This window comes from Balaenoptera ricei, chromosome 8 (genome assembly GCF_028023285.1).
Source record: "Balaenoptera ricei isolate mBalRic1 chromosome 8, mBalRic1.hap2, whole genome shotgun sequence".
Taxonomy (NCBI): domain Eukaryota; kingdom Metazoa; phylum Chordata; class Mammalia; order Artiodactyla; family Balaenopteridae; genus Balaenoptera; species Balaenoptera ricei.
In genome coordinates this window covers 59,491,473-59,513,393 of record NC_082646.1, presented here as the reverse complement: position 1 = coordinate 59,513,393, position 21,921 = coordinate 59,491,473, and the positions used below count along the sequence as shown (strand labels likewise).

The following is a 21,921-nucleotide window of genomic DNA, read 5'->3' as shown; positions in this document are numbered from 1 at the left end:
AGTATGGTGCACTTTGAGAGGGCATAGAAGCTTTGTGCCCTTTCCCCATACCTTGCCCTATGCAGGTCTTCTATTTGGCTGTTCCCTGAGTTACATTCTTAATAAACTGGTGATCAGTAAGTAAGATATTTCTCTGAGTTCTGCAAGCCATGCTAGCAAATTAATCGAACCTGAGGACTAGGTTGTGGCAACCTCTGATTTACAGCCAGTTGGTCAGAAGTACAGGTAACAACCTGTACTTGGGTTTGACATTCTAAATTGGCACCTCTAATCTGTAGCCAGTTAATTAGAAGCACAGATAACAATCTGGGTTTTTGACTGGCCTTCCATGTGTGGGGGGCAGTCTTGTAGGACTGAACCCTTAACCTGTGGAATCTGATGCAGGCCTGAGAGCAGGACACCCTGCTGGTATCCAAGAATTGCTTATTGTTGGTGTGGGAACTACCCACCCACCCCATTGAAATTGGGTCGCAGATCACTGAAAGAGGTTTCATTGATTATTGTTATTTTTTTCAATTTCATTGATTTCTGCTTTTTTCCTTTTTTTAAAAAAAAATACTTTTTAAAAAAGTATTTATTTATTTGGCTGTGCCAGGTCTTAGCTGCAGCATGTGGGATCTAATTCCCTGACCAGGGATCAAACCTGGGCCTCCTGCATTGGGAGTGCAGAGTCTTAACCACTGAAGCACCAGGGAAGTCCCTCATTGGTTTCTGCTTTTACTCTTATTATTTTCTTCCTTTTGCCTGCTTTGCGTTTAATTTGCTCTAATTTGCTAATTTCTTAAAGTAGGATTCCTGGATTACTAATTTGAGACTTCTCTTTTCTAAAGTAAGCATTTAATAAATTTTCCTCTAAGCATTGCTTTAGCCCTGACCCACAATTTTGATACTGTATTTTCATTTTTGTTCAATTTGAAATATTTCCTAATTTCTCTTTTATTTCTTCTTGACCGAAGGGTTATTGAGAGGTATGTTGTTTAATTTTCAAACATTTGTGGAGTTTTCAGATATCCTTCTTTTGTTGATTTCTACTTTAATTCTGTTGCGTTTAGACAAAATCATATTATTTTAATCCTTTTAACCTTTTTGAGATTTATTTTATGGTCTGTCTTGGTAAGTGTTTCATGTACATGTCATGTGTATCTTGCTGTCATTTGAATGGACAGAGTGATGATGCAGCTTGTCCGCAGTAGCCAGAGCTACAACTACAAGCCAATTTCCTGAATAGCCTTTAGAGACAAGAGAGTTAATCAGGAAGTTTTCCCCAGAAGTCATGAACTAAAGTTGGTTTTGACTTGAATTTTGATGACGAAGAAGCAGAGGAGTTTGAAAATAGCTCTATTCAAGGTGGGAATTTGGAGAATTTGTTGATAATGCTTATATGGGGCACTTGTGGTGGCAGAAGTTCTTGTGCTTAGTTTAAGTGGTTAGAACTTTGTATTAATACCAACAATGATTGTATAGTCTTTCAGTGTTTGGGTATCTTTTTACATTCATACAGTCATTTTACGTGCACCCAGTGACTTTGGGCCTTTTGAAGGTCATGCGAGCAAGTATGATTTTCCTCTCAGTATTTAACTGAGAAAACAGAAGCTCAGAGAAATTAAGTAACTTGTTAAAGGTCACACAGTGATTGGTGGATTTAGGCTATTATTTGTTCCATTGCTCAGACTATATTTATTATTCATTTCACTAACTTTGATTATCTGTCTTTAAAAAGTGTGCCTTTTTTCACAGAGGGATCAAAATACAAGATTGTGGTTGGATTAAAAGGCTCTATATTCTGTAGTCTCCATATTAAGATTCTGACACGTTTTGGGGTCAGTAATCTATAATTAATGGTAAAGGATAGTAAGTAGTATGGAGTATCATGCAGCCTGTTTTGTAAATTTTCTTTTTTTTAAATTAAATTTATTTATTTATTTAATTTATTTATTTTTGGCTGCGTTGGGTCTTTGTTGCTGCGCGTGGGCTTTCTCTAGTTGTGGTGAGCGAGGGCTACTCTTTGTTGCAGTGCCCGGGCTTCTCATTGCTGTGGCTTCTCTTGTTGCAGAGCACGGGCTCTAGGCATGCGGACTTCAGTAGTTGTGGCACGTGGGCTCAGTAGTTGTGGCTCATGGGCTCTAGAGCACAGGCTCAATAGTTGTGGCGCAGGAGTTTAGTTGCTCCGCGGTATGTGGGATCTTCCTGGACCAGGGCTTGAACCCGTGTCCCCTGCTTTGGCAGGCGGATTCTTAACCACTGCGCCACCAAGGCAGCCCTAATCTTCTTTATTAATCGGGGAGAAAGGGCTCTATGGTTGACTGATCCTGATTTTTTTCCCCCCGCAGTATTGTTTGTGTCTAACTTCCAGAAGTACTTTCATATCCAGTGATAATTGGATTCATTTCATCTCTATGACAGCACTATAAAATAGAACAAGGAGTGTTTCTGCTTTTGGCTGATGAGGGATTTAAAGCATGGCCTATTAACATTGATTAGTGATTATATGTTGAGTAGAGTGCTAGGCACTAGGGCTATAAAGTCAGAGTTCCTTATGAAGCACTCGAAGGTTGGAATTAGAACTCAGATCACTTGAATTTTTTTTTTTTTTAAGTCCAGTATCTTTTCAAGTCCTAGAACCATGTTGTCTCTTATTTTTCAACAAATTAATTTAATGCCCATCTTTATGAGGCTTATGCTTTGAAAACTTTACCTTCATGTTAGATTCAATCCTGCCCATAATCTCACCCCACCCTTTCTTTAATGGCATGTATTTTTCTGATTTTAAAAGTGATCCATGTACTTTGTGGACAGTTTGGAAAATTTTGAAAAGCGCAGAGAGGAGAATAAAAAATTATGTGTAATCCTTCTGCCCAGCTGCAACCATTGTTAACATTTTGATGCATACGATTTTATTTAATCTTTTTTCTCCCGAGGTATATATGTGTATAAAATATTCTCTGTTTGTAAAATTTTGAGTTTCTTCTAATCTTGAAACTGATTTCGTAGTGCTTTCTCTTTTTCTCTCATAAAATAAAACACTTGAAATTGGTTTATAGTTTTCATTATAAGTTTATTATTACAGGCCCATCTTTTGGTATTGTATTCAGTTAAGTAAATGATGTAGGTAAACAGGGAGCATGTGATTAATTTTGCTTTAGTAATAGATGTAGCAGGTATGGAAGTCAGATAAATGTTCACAGGAATTTTCTGCTGCTGGCTTTGACCTTTCTGTCTCTAGCTAGAAAGAAGAGATGAAATATTCTATTCTGGTAATCCCCCACCTGAACCCTCACATTAATCCTTCACTGCAGAAGCAATTAAAATTTTTTTAGCCACAATTCTTTCTGATCAAGTAACTAAATCTGTTTTTATAGACTTTATACTATTTTGAGTTTTTTTAAAAAATCTTAGTTCTTCAATTTTAAAAGTTCTAATTCTCCCACCTTTTAGGTGAAGTTTAATTCGAGGTTGGCACTGACTGAACCTCGAATCAGTTGCATTTGAAAGAGAGTAGTAGACAGAAAACAATTAGTAGACTTTTAAAGACTTTGAGGATTGGATATTATCTTTAAACTGTCTTTTTGAAAATAGAAAATAATATTAATCTTTTATGTTTTTTCTAGGGCTTCATGTTTTTTAAAGCACTCTAGTAGACTAACTGGGCTGTGTTTTCTTTGAGATCAGAGAATGTATAGTGTGCCTCTGAATCCCTTATACTTAAGGAATATGCTTTCTGTAACAACCTCAAGAAATGTTTGTGAAAAATGTGTGTGAATGATGGTGCCTGTGATCTCATGTGATGATTTTGTGAGGACTTTGACTAAAGCAGGAAACTCTAAATTGATCACCTGGTCTTATGATGAGTGATTTGTTTTCTGCTGGCTTGTTAGACGTAGCCAGCCTCTTTCTCAACATTGAAGTAGGTCCTGTCATTTTCTAATCACATTAAAACTTGATTGGAATGAGATGAACTAATAATGTGTTTTCCTCCTCTCTTAGATTCATGCCCGCAACCAAAATGAAATAATTTTTGGGCTGAATGATGGCTATTATGGTGCTCCATTTGAACATAAGGTAAGGGGATTTGCATAACACTGTGAGTTTTGTTTAGTGCAGGTGTGCTTTGATGTATCAGGTAAAAGCTCTGTGTAAATAAAATGTTTTAAGTATCATTATAAGTTTGTTGTTTAGTGTGGCTTAGGGTGAATGCTTAAAGTGAAAACTCATTTTGTAACCACATCAACACATCTTTTCTAAATCCAGATTATATTAATTTTCCTAAGAGAAAATATCATGTAGCTGTTTTCTACATAATTCTTTAGAGGTTAAAGAAGAATAATGAATTTTAATTAAGTGTAATACAATTTTATTAAATGTTTCAGAAATCTTTTACAACCTTGAATAAATTTAAGAAACCTGAGGCAAATTATATTGTAGTCATTTATATTATAGTCTGTGCTGTCTCTATATCTAAAGGTGATTAGAGAAAGGAGAGGTATTTACCAAGTACCTGCTATCTGTGGCACCATGCCAGGTGATTCATGTTCTTTATCCCACTTAATACTAGCCACAAACCAATGAGGTGAGTTTTCTACATTATTTCCTCTTAGTGATCATGTTGTTTTCTAATTCTTGGTTGTCTGAAATGCTCTTGCTAGAATGCTTCATTCATTCAACAGCTATTTACTGAGCACCTGCTGTACATCAGCTACTGTGCTCTGAGCGCTAAGGGTACAATGGTAAGCAAACAGATTTTTTTTTCCCTGCTGTCATGGAGTGTATGAGGGAGACAAGCACTGATAAGGTAACCTGATAGATAACTATATAAACACAATGTTGGTAGGTGCTATAAAAGCATGTGATGAGGATCTTACCTACTCTAGTGGCTCAAGAAAGTTCTTCGGGGACTTGACTTTTAAGGTTACAATCCAGAGGATGAATAGAAATGAACAGTGTGGAGGGATGGAGGCTGAAATGGAGAGAGCATTCCAGGTAGAGGAGGGTAGCATGTTGGAAGGCCATGAAATGCTAGGGCAAGTGGTGAGTTTTTGGGACTGAAGGAAAGTCTGGATGATAAGGGAGAAGGATACCAGAGGAGGCTGGAGAGGTAGACAGGGACCACATAACACAGAACCTTTTGAAGGATTTTATCCTAAGAGCAGTAGAGTATGTTGAAGGAGTTTTAGCATGGCAGAGATATAATTAGATTTGTGTTTTAATAATTTCACTCTGGCTGCTTTAAGGACTGATTGTAGAAGAGGCAAGAATATATGTGGGAAGATAGTAAGAAGGATCTTATAGTACAGCGGGTAAGAGATTTGATACTTTGGAACAGGTTTATGGTCGAATAGCAGATAGATTTAGGAAAGTTTTAGGAGGTAAAATCAGTAGGACTTGGTGATGGTTTGAATTTAGGGTTTAGGGAAAAAGAAGGTGTTAAAGGATGACTTTCGGGTTTCTGGCTTAGATGAAGTAACCAGATGGATGAAGGTGCCAGGCCCTGAGAGAACTAAGGACACTGGAGGAAGACAGCTTTGTTGGAGTCAGATCGTGAGTGAGTTGAGATTTGATCACATGGGCCTTGAGATACCTTCAAGATATCCATGTGTAAAGTAGGCATTTGGATTAGATGAGTCTGGAGTTCAGAGGAGAGAAGTAGGTTAGAGATTTAAATAACAGAGATATAATAATGGCAAATGTTATTGAAATCATGAGTTCAGATAAGATAGACCAGCGACAAGCTGTACAGTGAGAAAAAAGGGGCTTAATAGCAGGGGGCCTGTGAGGGTCTCCAACTTTTAGAGGCCAAATATGGGAGGAGGCTTTGGAAAAGGTGACTGAGAAGGAATGGTGAGAGATAGAGGAGGAAAAGAGAGTGAAGTCTCTTGTGGAATCTCAGAGGCTAAAGGAAGAGAGGTTTTTGTTTTGTTTTGGTTTTTGGTTTTTAAGAAGAGGGTGGTCAAAAGAGATGAAGACTGAAAAAGGCCCATTCAGTTTGGCAGAATGCAAGCTATTCTAGGTGACTTCATCAAAACTCAGCTGAAGCTCTGATAAGCTTTTTTTCTTTATTTTAAAGCCCTCATCTTCTAAGTTCCTATAGTATATCAACACCCTATGTACACCTTTTACATAGGTTTTACCACTTTATAGCTCTTCCTTCCTTTCTCGTCTGCAAGTTTCTTAAGGACAGATTTCCATATGTAATTTTGAATTCCTAGTACCTATCATAGTCCTTGAGACATGGTATTTGCTTCGTAAAAATGTTTTATTTAATGAGAGAATTGTGGGAACTGCCACTGCTGTTGTTTGTAATGTCCCATTTATAGGGTTAGGCATCCTGAGTCTGTTGAAGGATTAAGTTCCTCCTGCAACAGGTAACCAACTCACCATCTAGCACAATGTCTGGCATATAGTAATAATATTAATAGTTAACATCTGTTGAATGTATTATGTATCAAACAATGTTTTAAGAGCTTTATATCTATTACTGTATGTAATCTCCCTAAGAATTTTGTAGCCAGAGGCTAATAGTAGTTGAGATTTTGGGTAGGTCAGTAACTAATAACCCTTTCTTCTTCTCCTGAATTTGGAACAAGTTTAGAAATAAGACAGGTGATAAATGGAGATCAGAATGTTGGCGTTATTACTGATAAAACTAATTGGCAAACGTGGCTTAAATTCTGCAACTGAAAGAGATTGTATATAGTACTTTCTCCCAGAATGAATCCCCATACCACCAAGTAACAAAACAAGCAAAACTACGTTCTTCCCCTTACAGGGACAGATCCTGACCCTCCAAGACAAAAGCAGAATTTATGTGTACTTTACACAGGCTGTTTCTGAATGGGAGGGAACCTGGAAAGAACTAAGGCAGTCATGTTCAGTTTCGTCTCCTGAACTCAGCAGTCAAGCTCCTGCCTATTCTGGGGAGGAGTGAGTGAAGGACACAGAAAAACTAGACTTTTTTTTTTTTTTTCTTTATAACCTTCTTTCTTGGGAAATGGAGTGGAAAGTTTTTCTCCTATGTGGAAGCATGGGAGTGCAGAGTAAGTGTTTCTCCCTAACAATAATAATAATGTCTAATGTTTAGTGAGCACTTATGTGCCAGGCACTATTCTAAGTGCTTTATATATTTTACCTCATTTAAACCCCACAGTTGTCCTTTTATAGAAGAGGATGCTGGTACAGAGAACTTAAGTAACTTTCCCAAGATTACAAAACTACTAAGTAGCAGAGCTGGGAGTCAAGGCCAGATGAATAAATGTTTTATAATAAGTGGTACATTTTATTCTATAGTCATTCAGTTAATAAGTTTTGTAAATTTATAAGGCATGCTTATCTTGCCCTGTACTAGCTTTTTTAAAATAATTAATTAATTAATTAATTTTTGGCTGCATTGGGTCCTCATTGCTGCGCATGGGCTTTCTCTGGTTGCGGTGAGCGGGCGCTACTCTTCGTTGTGGTGCGCGGGCTTCTCATTGCGGTGGCTTCTCTTGTTGCAGAGCATGGGCTCTAGGCGCACGGGCTTCAGTAGATGTGGTGCGTGGGCTCAGTAGTTGTGGCTCGTGGGCTCTAGAGCACAGGCTCAGTAGTTGTGGTGCATGGGCTTAGTTGCTCCACAGCATGTGAAGTCTCTCCAGACCAGGGCTCGAACCCGTGTCCCCTGCATTTGGCAGGCGGATTCTTAACCACTGCGCCACCAGGGAAGCCCCGACGTAAATGTTTTGTTTTTTTTTTTTCACACACACACACTGTATTTTATTTTTACAAGAGATAAATAGACTGACACCAAGCATTGTACATGGATGACCACAACAAAAGCAACAATGATTGCAATTACCAAACATGAAACACACTCATACTATGTCATAATATTGACATTCAGTCCAGTAATCCTCCACTGTAACAGCTCCTTTACTTTGCAGTGAAAATTGATTGTATATTCTTTGCCTCTGAGTCCTTGTGGGATTTTTTTTTTTTTAATTCAGACAGAAAGTCACAAAAATTATACTCATCCTCATCAGTTCACTCAGTCCCATGTAATTAGTTTTTTTTTATCTTGATCTTTTGTTAGCACTTTTATGAGTTCATCAGTTTTTCATTAGAGTTCTGAAAATGCTTATTCATTCAGTTCAGCAGTACAGTCAGTTACCAGAAACCTGTACTTGTCAGAGTCTTTTCCATGAATTTCTTGAGGATGAAACCCTTTTATAGGAACATATTTGCAAAATCATCAGAGTACACCCAGAACTGTCTGTAAACGACAAAAGACTTAAAAATGACCACGGTTAAAGATTTGATGAAAGTTCATAATAATGCAGTTGACAAGAAAATTAGTTATTTCTGAGATATACATTTTAAAGTAATAACTAGGATTATTACTTATAACATTATACCAGAACATATAAGATTTTTAGAAATTTCATGAAATGTCTGAAACATTTATATTAACATATTTCCATACAAATACAAATATAAGATTTTTAGAAATTTCATATAATGTCTGAAACATTTATATTAACATATTTCCATACAAATAACCCAATGAAAGTTTAGTATTAGTTGTTTTGTTTGTTTTTTATACTGCAGGTTCTTATTAGGCATCAATTTTATACACATCAGTGTATACATGTCAATCCCAATCGCCCAATTCAGCACACCACCATCCCCACCCCACCGCAGTTTTCCCCCCTTGGTGTCCATATATCCATTCTCTACATCTGTGTCTCAACTTCTGCCCTGCAAACCGGCTCATCTGTACCATTTTTCTAGGTTCCACATACATGCATTAATATACGATATTTGTTTTTCTCTTTCTGACTTACTTCACTCTGTATGACAGTCTCTAGATCCATCCACGTCTCAACAAATGACTCAATTTCGTTCCTTTTTATGGCTGAGTAATATTCCATTGTATATATGTACCACATCTTCTTTATTCATTCGTCTGTTGATGGGCATTTAGGTTGCTTCCATGACCTGGCTATTGTAAATAGTGCTGCAATGAACATTCGGGTGCATGTGTCTTTTTGAATTACGGTTTTCTCTGGGTATATGCCCAGTAGTGGGATTGCTGGGTCATATGGTAATTCTATTTTTAGTTTTTTAAGGAACCTCCATATTGTTCTCCATAGTGGCTGTATCAATTTACATTCCCACCAACAGTGCAAGAGGGTTCCCTTTTCTCCACACCCTCTCCAGCATTTGTTGTTTGTAGATTTTCTGATGATGCCCATTCTAACAGGAGTGAGGTGATACCTCATTGTAGTTTTGATTTGCATTTCTCTAATAATTAGTGATGTTGAGCATCTTTTCATGTGCTTCGTGGCCGTCTGTATGTCTTCTTTGGAGAAATGTCTATTTAGGTCTTCTGCCCATTTTTGGATTGGGGTGTTTGTTTCTTTAATATTGAGCTGAATGAGCTGTTTATATATTTTGGAGATTAATCCTTTGTCCGTTGATTCATTTGCAAATATTTTCTCCCATTCTGAGGGTTGTCTTTTTGTCTTGTTTATGGTTTCCTTTGCTGTGCAAAAGCTTTGAAGTTTCATTAGGTCCCACTTGTTTATTTTTGTTTTTATTTCCATTACTCTAGGAGGTGGATCAAAAAAGATCTTGCTGTGATTTATGTCAAAGAGTGTTCTTCCTATGTTTTCCTCTAAGAGTTTTATAGTGTCCAGTCTTATATTTAGGTCTCTAATCCACTTTGAGTTTATTTTTGTGTATGGTGTTAGGGAGTATTCTAATTTCATTCTTTTACATGTAGCTGTCCAGTTTTCCCAGCACCACTTATTGAAGAGACTGTCTTTTCTCCATTGTATATCTTTGCCTCCTTTGTCATAGATTAGTTGACCATAGGTGCGTGGGTTAATCTCTGGGCTTTCTATCTTGTTCCATTGATCTATGTTTCTGTTTTTGTGCCACTACCATATTGTCTTGATTACTGTAGCTTTGTAGTATAGTCTGAAATCAGGGAGTCTGATTCCTCCAGCTCCATTTTTTTCCCTCAAGACTGCTTTGGCTATTCGGGGTCTTTTGTGTCTCCATACAAATTTTAAGATGATTTGTTCTAGCTCCGTAAAAAATGCCATTGGTAATTTGATAGGGATTGCATTGAATCTGTAGATTGCTTTGGGTAGTATACTCATTTTCACAATGTTGATTCTTCCAATCCAAGAACATGGTATATCTCTCCATCTGTTGGTATCATCTTTAATTTCTTTCATCAGTGTCTTATAGTTTTCTGCATACAGGTCTTTTGTCTCCCTAGGTAGGTTTATTCCTAGGTATTTTATTCTTTTTGTTGCAATGGTAAATGGGAGTGTTTCCATAATTTCTCTTTCAGATTTTTCATCCTTAGTGTATAGGAATGCAAGAGATTTCTGTGCATTAATTTTGTATCCTGCAACTTTACCATATTCATTAATTAGCTCTAGCAGTTTTCTGGTGGCAGTTTTAGGATTCTCTATGTATAGTATCATGTCATCCGCAAACAGTGACAGTTTTACTTCTTCTTTTCCAATTTGTATTCCTTTTATTTCTTTTTCTTCTCTGATTGCCGTGGCTAGGACTTCCAGAACTATGTTGAATAATAGTGGTGAGAGTGGACATCCTTGTCTCGTTCCTGATCTTAGAGGAAATGCTTTCAGTTTTTCACTATTGAGAATGATGTTTGCTGTGGGTTTGTCATATATGGCCTTTATTATGTTGAGGTAGGTTCCCTCTATGCCCACTTTCTGGAGAGTTTTTATCAGAAATGGGTGTTGAATTTTGTAAAAAGCTTTTTCTGCATCTATTGAGATGATCATATGGTTTTTATTCTTCAATTTGTTAATATGGTGTATCACATTGATTGATTTGCGTATATTGAAGAATCCTTGCATCCCTGGGATAAATCCCACTTGATCATGGTGTATGATCCTTTTAATGTGTTGTTGGATTCTGTTTGCTAGTATTTTGTTGAGGATTTTTGCATCTATATTCATCAGTGATATTGGTCTGTAATTTTCTTTTTTTGTAGTGTCTTTGTCTGGTTTTGGTATCAGGGTGATGGTGGCCTCACAGAATGAGTTTGGGAGTGTTCCTTCCTCTGCAATTTTTTGGAAGAGTTTGAGAAGGATGGGTGTTAGCTCTTCTCTAAATGTTTGATAGAATTCACCTGTGAAGCCATCTGGTCCTGGACTTTTGTTTGTTGGAAGATTTTTAATCACAGTTTCAATTTCATTACTTGTGATTGGTCTGTTCATATTTTTTGTTTCTTCCTGGTTCAGTCTTGGAAGGTTATACCTTTCGAAGAATTTGTCCATTTCTTCCAGGTTGTCCATTTTATTGGCATAAAGTTGCTTGTAGTAGTCTCTTAGGATGCTTTGTATTTCTGCGGTGTCTGTTGTAACTTCTCCTTTTTCATTTCTGATTTTATTGATTTGAGTCCTCTCCCTCTTTTTCTTGATGAGTCTGGCTAATGGCTTATCAATTTTGTTTATCTTCTCAAAGAACCAACTTTTAGTTTTATTGATCTTTGCTATTGTTTTCTTTGTTTCTATTTCATTTATTTCTGCTCTGATCTTTATGATTTCTTTCCTTCTGCTAACTTTGGGTTTTGTTTGTTCTTCTTTCTCTAGTTCCTTTAGGTGTAAGGTTAGATTGTTTACTTGAGATTTTTCTTGTTTCTTGAGGTAGGCTTGTATAGCTATAAACTTCCCTCTTAGAACTGCTTTTGCTGCATCCCACAGGTTTTGGATCGTGGTGTTTTCATTGTCATTTGTCTCTAGGTATTTTTTGATTTCCTCTTTGATTTCTTCAGTGATCTCTTGGTTATTTAGTAATGTATTGTTTAGCCTCCATGTGTTTGTCTTTTTTACGTTTTTTTCCCTGTAATTCATTTCTAATCTCATAGCGTTGTGGTCAGAAAAGATGCTTGATATGATTTCAATTTTCTTAAATTTACTGAGGCTTGATTTGTGACCCAAGATGTGATCTATCCTGGAGAATGTTCCGTGCGCACTTGAGAAGAACGTGTAATCTGCTGTTTTTGGATGGAATGTCCTATATATATCAATTAAATCTATCTGGTCTATTGTGTCATTTAAAGCTTCTGTTTCCTTATTTATTTTCATTTTGGATGATCTGTCCATTGGTGTAAGTGAGGTGTTAAAGTCCCCCACTATTACTGTGTTACTGTCGATTTCCTCTTTTATAGCTGTTAGCAGTTGCCTTATGTATTGAGGTGCTCCTATGTTGGGTGCATATATATTTATAATTGTTATACCTTCTTCTTGGATTGATCCCTGGATCATTATGTAGTGTCCTTCCTTGTCTCTTGTAACATTCTTTATTTTAAAGTCTATTTTATCTGATATGAGTATAGCTACTCCAGCTTTCTTTTGATTTCCATTTGCATGGAATATCTTTTTCCATCCCCTCACTTTCAGTCTGTATGTGTCCCTAGGTCTAAAGTGGGTCTCTTGTAGACAGCATATATATGGGTCTTGTTTTTGTATCCATTCAGCCAGTCTATGTCTTTTGGTTGGATCATTTAATCCATTCACGTTTAAGGTAATTATCGATATGTATGTTCCTATGACCATTTTCTTAATTGTTTTGGGTTTGTTTTTGTAGGTCCTTTTCTTCTCTTGTGTTTCCCACTTAGAGAAGTTCCTTTAGCGTTTGTTGTAGAGCTGGTTTGGTGGTGCTGAATTCTCTTAGCTTTTGCTTGTCTGTAAAGCTTTTGATTTCTCCATCAAATCTAAATGAGATCCTTGCCGGGTAGAGTAATCTTGGTTGTAAGTTCTTCCCTTTCATCACTTTAAGTATATCATGCCACTCCCTTCTGGCTTGTAGAGTTTCTGCTGAGAAATCAGCTGTTAACCTTATGGGAGTTCCCGTGTATGTTATTTGTCGTTTTTCCCTTGCTGCTTTCAATAATTTTTCTTTGTCTTTAATTTTTGCCACTTTGATTACTATGTGTCTCGGCGTGTTTCTCCTTGGGTTTATTCTGTATGGGACTCTCTGCGCTTCCTGGACTTGGGTGGCTATTTCCTTTCCCATGTTAGGGAAGTTTTCGACTATAATCTCTTCAAATATTTTCTCTGGTCCTTTCTCTCTCTCTTCTCCTTCTGGGACCCCTATAATGCGAATGTTGTTGTGTTTAATGTTGTCCCAGAGGTCTCTTAGGCTGTCTTCATTTCCTTTCATTCTTTTTTCTTTATTCTGTTCCACAGCAGTGTATTCCACCATTCTGTCTTCCAGGTCACTTATCCGTTCTTCTGCCTCAGTTATTCTGCTATTGATTCCTTCTAGTGTAGTTTTCATTTCAGTTATTGTATTGGTCATCTCTGTTTGTTTGTTCTTTAATTCTTCTAGGTCTTTGTTAATCATTTCTTGCATCTTCTCAATCTTTGCCTCCATTCTTATTCCGAGGTCCTGGATCATCTTCACTATCATTATTCTGAATTCTTTTTCTGGAAGGTTGCCTATCTCCACTTCATTTAGTTGTTTTTCTGGGGTTTTTTCTTGTTCCTTCATCTGGTACATAGTCCTCTGCCTTTTCATCTTCTCTATCTTTCTGTAACTGGTTTTTGGTCCACAGGCTGCAGGATTGTAGTTTCTCTTGCTTCTGCTGTCTGTCCTCTGGTGGTTGAGGCTATCTAAGAAGCTTGATGGGAGGCTCTGGTGGTGGGTAGAGCTGACTGTTGCTGTGGCAGTCAGAGCTCAGTAAAACCTTAATCCACTTGACTGGTGATGGGTGGGGCTGGGTTCAACGTAAATGTTTTTAAACATTTATAGCAATTTGACATTATTTTGCCTTTTTTGTATTTTATAAAAGTATCAGCTCACAGTGGATTGAAGGAAAAGCAACTGACCCTTTCCCACAGAGAGTTTGAGGATCACTGCTGTAGACAACAGTAATAAGGTGAGGGAGGCTGTTTAAAGAGTAAGACTCATTGAGGTCGTTGATTTGTTCAGGAGGAGGATAGAGATAGTAAACATGTTAAGAATTTCTTAGAAAAACTTGTGGTCGAGTGTGCATGTTAAAAATGTAAAGATACCTAAATGCTAGAAACAGAGTATAGATTTTTAATTAGCAGAGGGAAAAAAGGGAATATAAGGAGGAGAAAACTTTGTCAACTTGATAGGAGTCAGAAAAGGAAAACGAAAAAGAAAACAAATGGTAAATAGAAACATGCAGTACAGTGATAAAAATAAGTCCAAATATACTTGTAATCACAGTCATTGAATATGGATAGCATATCTGTGGTTGAAATATTTCATAAAGGATTAAAAAATGCTAAATCAGCAAGGCTTTAAGAATGTATGTTCTGGGGACTTCCCTGGCAGTCCAATGGTTAAGACTCCACACTTCCAGTGCAGGAGTGTGGGTTCGATCTCTGGTCGGGGAACTAAGATCCCACATGCTGTGTGGCACAGCCAAAAAAAAAAAAAAAAAAATGTATGTTCTGTACGGAAGGGAAAGGTTATACTTGTGAAGCAATAGGAAGCATGTTTTAAAGCAACTTTTAAAATACTGACTGAAGTTTTTGTTGACCAGTTCTTCAGCATTCTTTTTTCTTACATTAGCCATAACCAGAAACAGCTTGTTATTACTTCTGAGGACTATGTTCCTGTTAATCCTTCCTCTGTCCACGTTAAAGTGTCTTCAGCCACTATGGGTCTAAAAGCTGGAACTTACTTATTTCCTCAAAACTTTTGCCTCTTTGTTTATCTGCTTCTCAAAAAGGCTTTACTCATTTCTGTTGAGTTTTTAGGAACCTAGTAAATCTCTCAACTTTTTACTATATTGGATGAGTATTCAGTCTCACTCCCAGGGGTGTCTTTGGAAACTAATACACTTGGAAATCTTTGACTGAAATATATACTGTGGGTTTGAATCCTTCATTCAGTAACTTCTGGCCTTATTAGGGAGTGATATCTTGTTAATTTTAGGTAGTAAAATTTCATTTATTTGGCATACATATGTGTACATATTTAACAGCAATGCAGACAAATAAATAATTGAATAGGTGATAAAAATCTATCTTTAGTTGTAAACGTGATTCATGATATTTTTTCTATCAGTAAATATCAAGTACCTACTATGTGCCCATTATTAAACTAAGTACTGTGGGATACAAAAGTATTAGTTGCAGAGTCACAGACACTTATTCTTTTAGCAGAGATAAAACAGCATTTATTCTGGAGAATTTAACTGGAGAAGAGCTCCAGTTGACAAATAGTTTAGTTTGAAAAATTATTTTTGATGTCAGTTGTTTGGGTCTTAACACAGGTGAATTACAGCAGAACATTAAGTAATTTGAAGAGAACCTTAGGAAGAGGTTGGTGAATAAGGCTAGGTGATCTGGAGAGATGTTTCCCAGGTGGATTTTACTGCTAGGATGGCAGTTGGGGGAGCATGGGAAATGAGAGGCTGTTGGGCCAGCTCTTGATCCAATAAGCTGGAAACTTTTCAGATTCCTGTATAGGAGTTTTGCCTTTAATATAGACGTGTAAGATTATCTTTGCCTGAATTTCCTTTTGGCAGCTATTCTTCTGTTTGGGAGGATGCTGACAACTACCTGGGTGAATGGACACTCCTAGTGGTTAAGAATATGGGTTTTGGAGTCAGATTGATGTGAGTTTAATTCCAGGCACCACTGCTTACCTATGAAAGAGATTTTGGGCAAATTGAATCATCTCTGAGTATGTTTTTTCATCTGTAAATGGAGATAACAATTTCTACCTCATCATAAATTGTTTTGAATATTAAAGGTGATATAATGTATATTACAAGGCTGGCGCATGAGTAGAGTTCAATAATATATGGAAACTACTACTCACTAGACTCTAAACCCTATGATAAAAGGGATTACATCTCTAATGCTTACCACTGTCAGCAGTTGTGTCCCTTGAACAGTGCCTGGCATGTAGTAGGTGCTCATTTTGTTAATGAATACAGGTGAATGCTTGCTATATTTAGGACTATCATAGCAATAATTGAGATTCAAAATCTCGAGGGGATGGTATTTTTCTCTCTTACCCTACCTTATCCCTAGCCCCAACTTTTAGAGATTTATTTTTATGTAACTCATACTGTCATAATAACTCTATGGTGTTATTGATAAAGTACAAAGAGCTTTAGATTGTTAAGAATTCTTGTTTTCAGACTTAAAACTATAGCAGCAGTGTCTTCAGAGTCCAGTAGATGGCAATGCTTTCTCATTTTAATGGAAAAAAATTAAAGCAGGAGTAGAATCCAAATAAAAAGGATCAAACCTTTTTGGAATAGTGACACTCTCAGGAGATTAAAATAGCAATTTGGTGATTACTTTCACAAACGCAGCCACATGATTTGACCATCTCAAGTACATAGTCCAGCTGAGATTGAAGGTTTAGGGACAACAGCAAGTTTCAGGGTCTGTTTTGAGAGCCTGTACAAATGAAAATTCCTTATATTTTTCAAGGCATGATACTTTTGAAAAGTAGAAAACCTGAGTTCTAATCCCAGTTTTGTTCTGGTACTGTGTTCCTTGAGCGAACCACTTAACCTTTGTTAGTTTTAGGTTCCTCATTTCAAAAGTAAGAAAATTCTTATCAGCTGATTAATGCTAGAGGGAATATTAGAGTTATCTAGCTCAACACCCTTATCTCAGGGATGAAGAAACCGAGGCTCAGGGAGCCTCATGACCTCTTGAACTTGGCATGGAAAGTTAGTTTCATGCTTTAAGTGGTAACTTAGACATAGCTATAATAATATCATATATATAATATAAAAAAATCACTACATACTTTCATAGCTCTTTTGCCTTGAAGGATTTGCCTGTAAATTATTTTACTCCATTCTTACAACAACCTGTGGGGAAAGTAGAGCAACTGTTATTAGAAGTTTTAGTAGTAGTAGTAGCAGCAGACCTATATGGCTAACAGTAAGTATTTGGGGAATAAATGAATGGCCAGCATATCAGGATGAGTTGGTGGCAGAACCAGGACCAGAACACATATCTCTGTCTTTTTAGACATGCACTTTCTTCATTACACCATGTCACCTGTGTAAAAGTGAGTAGATGATTTTCCTCATTAAATTCCTTTTTGAGGTTCCTTCCATCATTTTATTTGACTGTGATTGTGATTAAATGCTGTTAGAGGTATCTTCAATTTATAGCAACTCAGGTGGTCAGGTATTAGTATTTTTGTTTTCAGAATGAAGACGCTGAAACCTAGAAAAGTTAAGAGATTTTTGTTTAGTTAACTTTATAGAACTGAGAAATTAAAAAGATGACTATTTTCCTCTTGCTGGTTAAATTCATGGATGCTAACTTATTTCCAAAGCACGTCCCATGTGGTACTCAAGCAGAACATTTAGAAGTGGGGATTAAGTATGTCAAGCAGCCTATATTTTAACAACAGAGAAAGGGATATGGTATAACTTCTACCCAGGTCTCTTAGTACGTCATCAGGTAAAAGTTGGAAGATCACAAAAATAGCTCATTCTGTACATACTTTACTCAGTTTTCCTCCCAGAGCTCTCCCCCGACCCTGCCCCCCAACCAGGTTACAAAATACAAGAAACAGACCAGACAGATCCTAAGGGGCTGTTTCTAGTAACTGCCTGCTTTGTTACAAAACATCTAGGTATCTGAGCTCAGTTTAAATCCAGGGTGAAACTTTGTTTCTGAATTATTTGAGCTGGTGTGATATCCTAGTAACAGTATTACTCCAGGTGGGTATGGAGCTTTTGAAAACTACCATTGCTAGTTTTCATTTACTGAGTACCTACTATATGTCAGACCCTCTACTATCTACTTTACATGTTTTGTTTAATCTGTGTAACAACTCCATGAGGTAATTATTGTCATTTTATAGGTACAATATCCTAGAAGAAAAGGTTCAAGTACTAATCCCAAGATTACTTAGTAAGTAGCAGAACCATGATTTGAAACCAGGTCTGATTTATTCAAAGGCTTTTTCTTTTAACAACTTGCTACATGGTATCTCTACATTCTTTCCTACTTCACATAGCATGTCAGAGTACCACGTCACTATCTTTACATTTAACCAGAGATATCCACTATGTGCGTTGTGAGAATCAAATGAGAGAGTACATGGGAAAGTGCTTTGAATGGTATAAAGTGCATTATTGTACAGACTTTGGGTATTTATTATTGTAGAGTGGGCATGCAATGCCCATGAGGCCATCAACCCATCAAAGTCCACAGAAGTTCCACATATTAGTCACTCTGTTTGGCTTCCCTCTGCGTCTTTTTTTTTTCCTTTTCTCTTGGATCAAATTAGCTTCTGACAGATGTTTGGAAAATCATCTCATCCTGTAATTCATATTTATAAATCCTGTGGTCCCCATTCTCTCTCTTCATTGAAGCCAGAGAATAATCTGGGAAAATGCCACATTTCCTGTTATGAATTTGGAGGATCTTGTCTCCTTAGCACAATTTTTGAGCTTTTCAGAATTTTAATACTGGAAAATTCAAAGCCAAGCATGGTTCTTCATGTAGATGTTTTAGATTCTTAGAAAGTAAACAGAAACAGAGCTCCAGACTCATCCTCACTAGGGGATTCAGAGAGTTGGAAATTTTGTTTAAATTTTGAAAACTTGTCTTTACTATTCTTTCTTAGATTTATAATTAGGGCATTCTTGACTTTTTTTCCTTTCCCCTCTGTGAGTCAGTTTTGGTTTAAATTGTTCCTCTAGAAAGCTGGGAATCTTTTCTTCTTCTTGTTTTCTTTTCTTTTTTTTTTTTTTTTTTTTACCTAGTTAACATGGTACCACTGTTGCCTTTTCTTCCGTCTCACTTCTTTTCTCTCACAGTTACAGTAACTGTGTATACATCCTTCTTCCTGTTAGGGCGTAAGCTCCTTTAGGGCTGAGATTGTGTCTTACTCACTTTTTTGGTCCCAGGATTTAGTGTAGACTTTGCTTAGAAGATATTTTTCCGGAGTGAATGAAATCCACTAAGATCACATGGTTCCTATCTCTATTCTGTAGTATACTTTTCTCTGAAAGGATGACTACTTTAGCAGGGTCACTTTCAGTCTTCTTGTTATGGAGTTGCATTGATGACATTTAATGGACTTCATACTTGGAGTGTGTGACTATGATTGTGTTTATTTTTTGAGGGTAGTTTAAAACACTGAAGTATGAACAAGAACCTCTTCATCCCTGTTGACTTGAATTAAAAAAAAAGAATTGATTTTAGTTTCAAGATCTGTATACCTTTGCTTAATAACACTGTTCTTATTTTCATTGCTTCTTACTGTTTTGAAGGAGAAGAAAACATCTGCTGTCTCAAATCTCAGACTAGATCTGGGGGAATGTACATATTCAGCTCAGGTTCAGTGTCGAAGAAGAGGTCTTGCTTTCCCTCCTTAACAGCTCAGCATCTGGGCTTTGTCAGAGCCCAGGGACAGTGGGTGTCCGAGGCTCGAAGGTGCTTGACAGAGACATGTGCACATTTTTTCTTGGTTTTAACTTGCCTGACTCTTAAAAGTGTGTCAATGTCCAAATGAACATACACACATAGGAACACAGGCTGTCCTTTGATTCATCAGGTAGCCATTTTAGGAGGAGTTGTACAAATAAATATTATATTTTTTAAAAGTTTACTCATTGAATCTGAAAAGGTGCTCAAGTTGTAGAATGAGCCATTGGTTTTTTTCCTTGTCCATTATGATTTCTTACTCTACCTAAGTAAGTAGAAGAAGCTCTAGACTGTACACTGTGTAAGGGCAGAGACAGTGTCAGTCTTTGCCACAGAATCATCCCTAGTGCTTAGCACTGTGCCTGGCATGTAGTAATAATTCAGTAGATGTTTGTTGACTGAGTGAATGAATGTTGTTGTAGCAGATCATTCAAAATTCTGTTGGCATATACTACTTGTTTGTCATCAGTTGTATAGCTCATTATTCAAAATTCTAGTTCATCTATGTTTAAATAGTTTCTGACCACTTCTGCATAGACATCTGCCATTTGCAAATAATTATACTTTATTTATTTTTTTATAAATTTATTTATTTATTTATTTATTTATGGCTGCGTTGGGTCTTCGTTGCTGAGCGGGGGCTACTCTTTTTTTTTTTTTTTTAATAAAGATATCCTGATTAATTTTACACATGGCTTTGGTGTATCATGTTTCTTTTTTTTCTTTTTTTTTTAGAGATTGGAGTTTATTTATTTATTTATTTATTTTATTTTTGGCTGTGTTGGGTCTTCGTTTCTGTGCGAGGGCTTTCTCTAATTGTGGCAAGCGGGGGCCACTCTTCATCGCGGTGCGCGGGCCTCTTGCTATCGCGGCCTCTCCCGTTGCGGAGCACAGGCTCCAGACGCGCAAGCTCAGTAGTTGTGGCTCACGGGCCTAATTGCTCTGCGGCATGTGGGATCTTCCCAGACCAGGGCTCGAACCCGTGTCCCCTGCATTGGCAGGCAGATTCTCAACCACTGCGCCACCAGGGAGGCCCCGGGGGCTACTCTTTGTTGCAGTGTGCGGGCTTCTCATTGCGGTGGCTTCTGTTGTTGTGGAGTACAGGCTCTAGGCACGTGGACTTCAGTATTTGTGGCTCGCAGGCTCTAGAGCACAGGCTCAGTAGTTGTGGCGCACAGGCTTAGTTGCTCCGCGGCATGTGGGATCATCCCAGACCAGGGCTCGAACCCGTGTCCCCTGCATTGGCAGGCGGATTCTTAACCACTGCGCCACCAGGGAAGCCCCCTGTTATACTTTAAATGGATCTCTTCATTTTTCTCTCCAGGTTTGCTTTCCCTTCCAGTTTTTTACATTTTTATTAACTATTTTTCCATTTATCCAGGCCTCAAATTTTGCAGTTAGTTTTGATTGATTTCTTTTGTCCACTCGATTCATTCAGCTACTAGACTCTTTTGAGTCCTTTGAAATCGCTCATATATATGGCTACTTTTCCATATCCATTGTCATGATCCAAGCTCAGCCTGACACCCCCATAAGGCTGGATTACTGCAGTAGTTTTCTGGCAGGCCTATGGCTCTGGGCTCTTTGTATCCACTTTGTCTTATTCACCACTGCCTGATTAATCTTCCTAAAGCATACTTTCATTATTTTTTATTCCTTTGCTTAAAGGTTGTATGGAATAACTTCTTGTCTGCTAGATGTGTCCAAATCTCTGACCTAATTTCCTTTTCTCCATCAACCTAAATTCAGTCAGTGGTATAGTACTTTTGGTTATATCTCTGCTTTTATCTTTACTTCTTTTCTCTGTCTCTCTCTTTTTTTCTTCAGAGTTTGAGCTCTCATTACCTGTAGTATGTGTGGATTTTTAGAATAGCCTCCTAGTGGTTGTCTGGACATTCTGCTTCTCCTAATTTGTCATATTTGTCATTACCAAAGTAACCTTCCTTAAATGCAGCTCTGATCATGGTCCTACACTGTCAGAAACCTTTCATGAGTCCAATAAGCATGTAGGTTGTCTCCCTTTTTAGTATGACATTCGAGGCTTTCTGTGCTCTGGCCCTCTCAACTTAGTTATATAGCTGTATCTCCCACTATTTCCCCCTCCAGGGTTCCAAGTAATTTTGACATCATTGGAGCTGAACAAATTGGACCACTATTTAATCTTCTCTGAATACAGCTTATGTTTTCCTACTGTCATGCTTTGGCTAAAGGTGTTCAGTCTGTGTGGGACTTTTCTTCACTGCCATTCAGCCTTCTATGCTTCTTAATCTATCCCAAATATTGCTACCCCTGCTGCAGCCTTTGATGTTCTTGCTTCTACTAGATGGAATCTTTACCATATTGGAACTCCTGTGGCTTTTCATTTTAACCTTTCTTACGGCACCTTTGCAATTTTTACTTCACTTGGAACCTTAACTGGGTTATATACTTTATAGTATATTGGGTTGTATACTTTCATAAGGATGATAGCAATTGCCTGACACTGTATGTATAAGATGTTCAGTAAACA

At 37.4% G+C, this 21,921-nt stretch overlaps 1 protein-coding gene across 1 annotated transcript in view; it reads left to right on the top strand.

The window, feature by feature from the left end:
- Positions 1-21,921, top strand: part of UVRAG (UV radiation resistance associated) — a 364,001-nt gene that overhangs the window by 99,989 nt on the left and 242,091 nt on the right. The window contains 1 exon segment of the mRNA XM_059930781.1: positions 3,985-4,059. Within this exon segment, the coding sequence (XP_059786764.1) occupies positions 3,985-4,059 (75 nt within the window).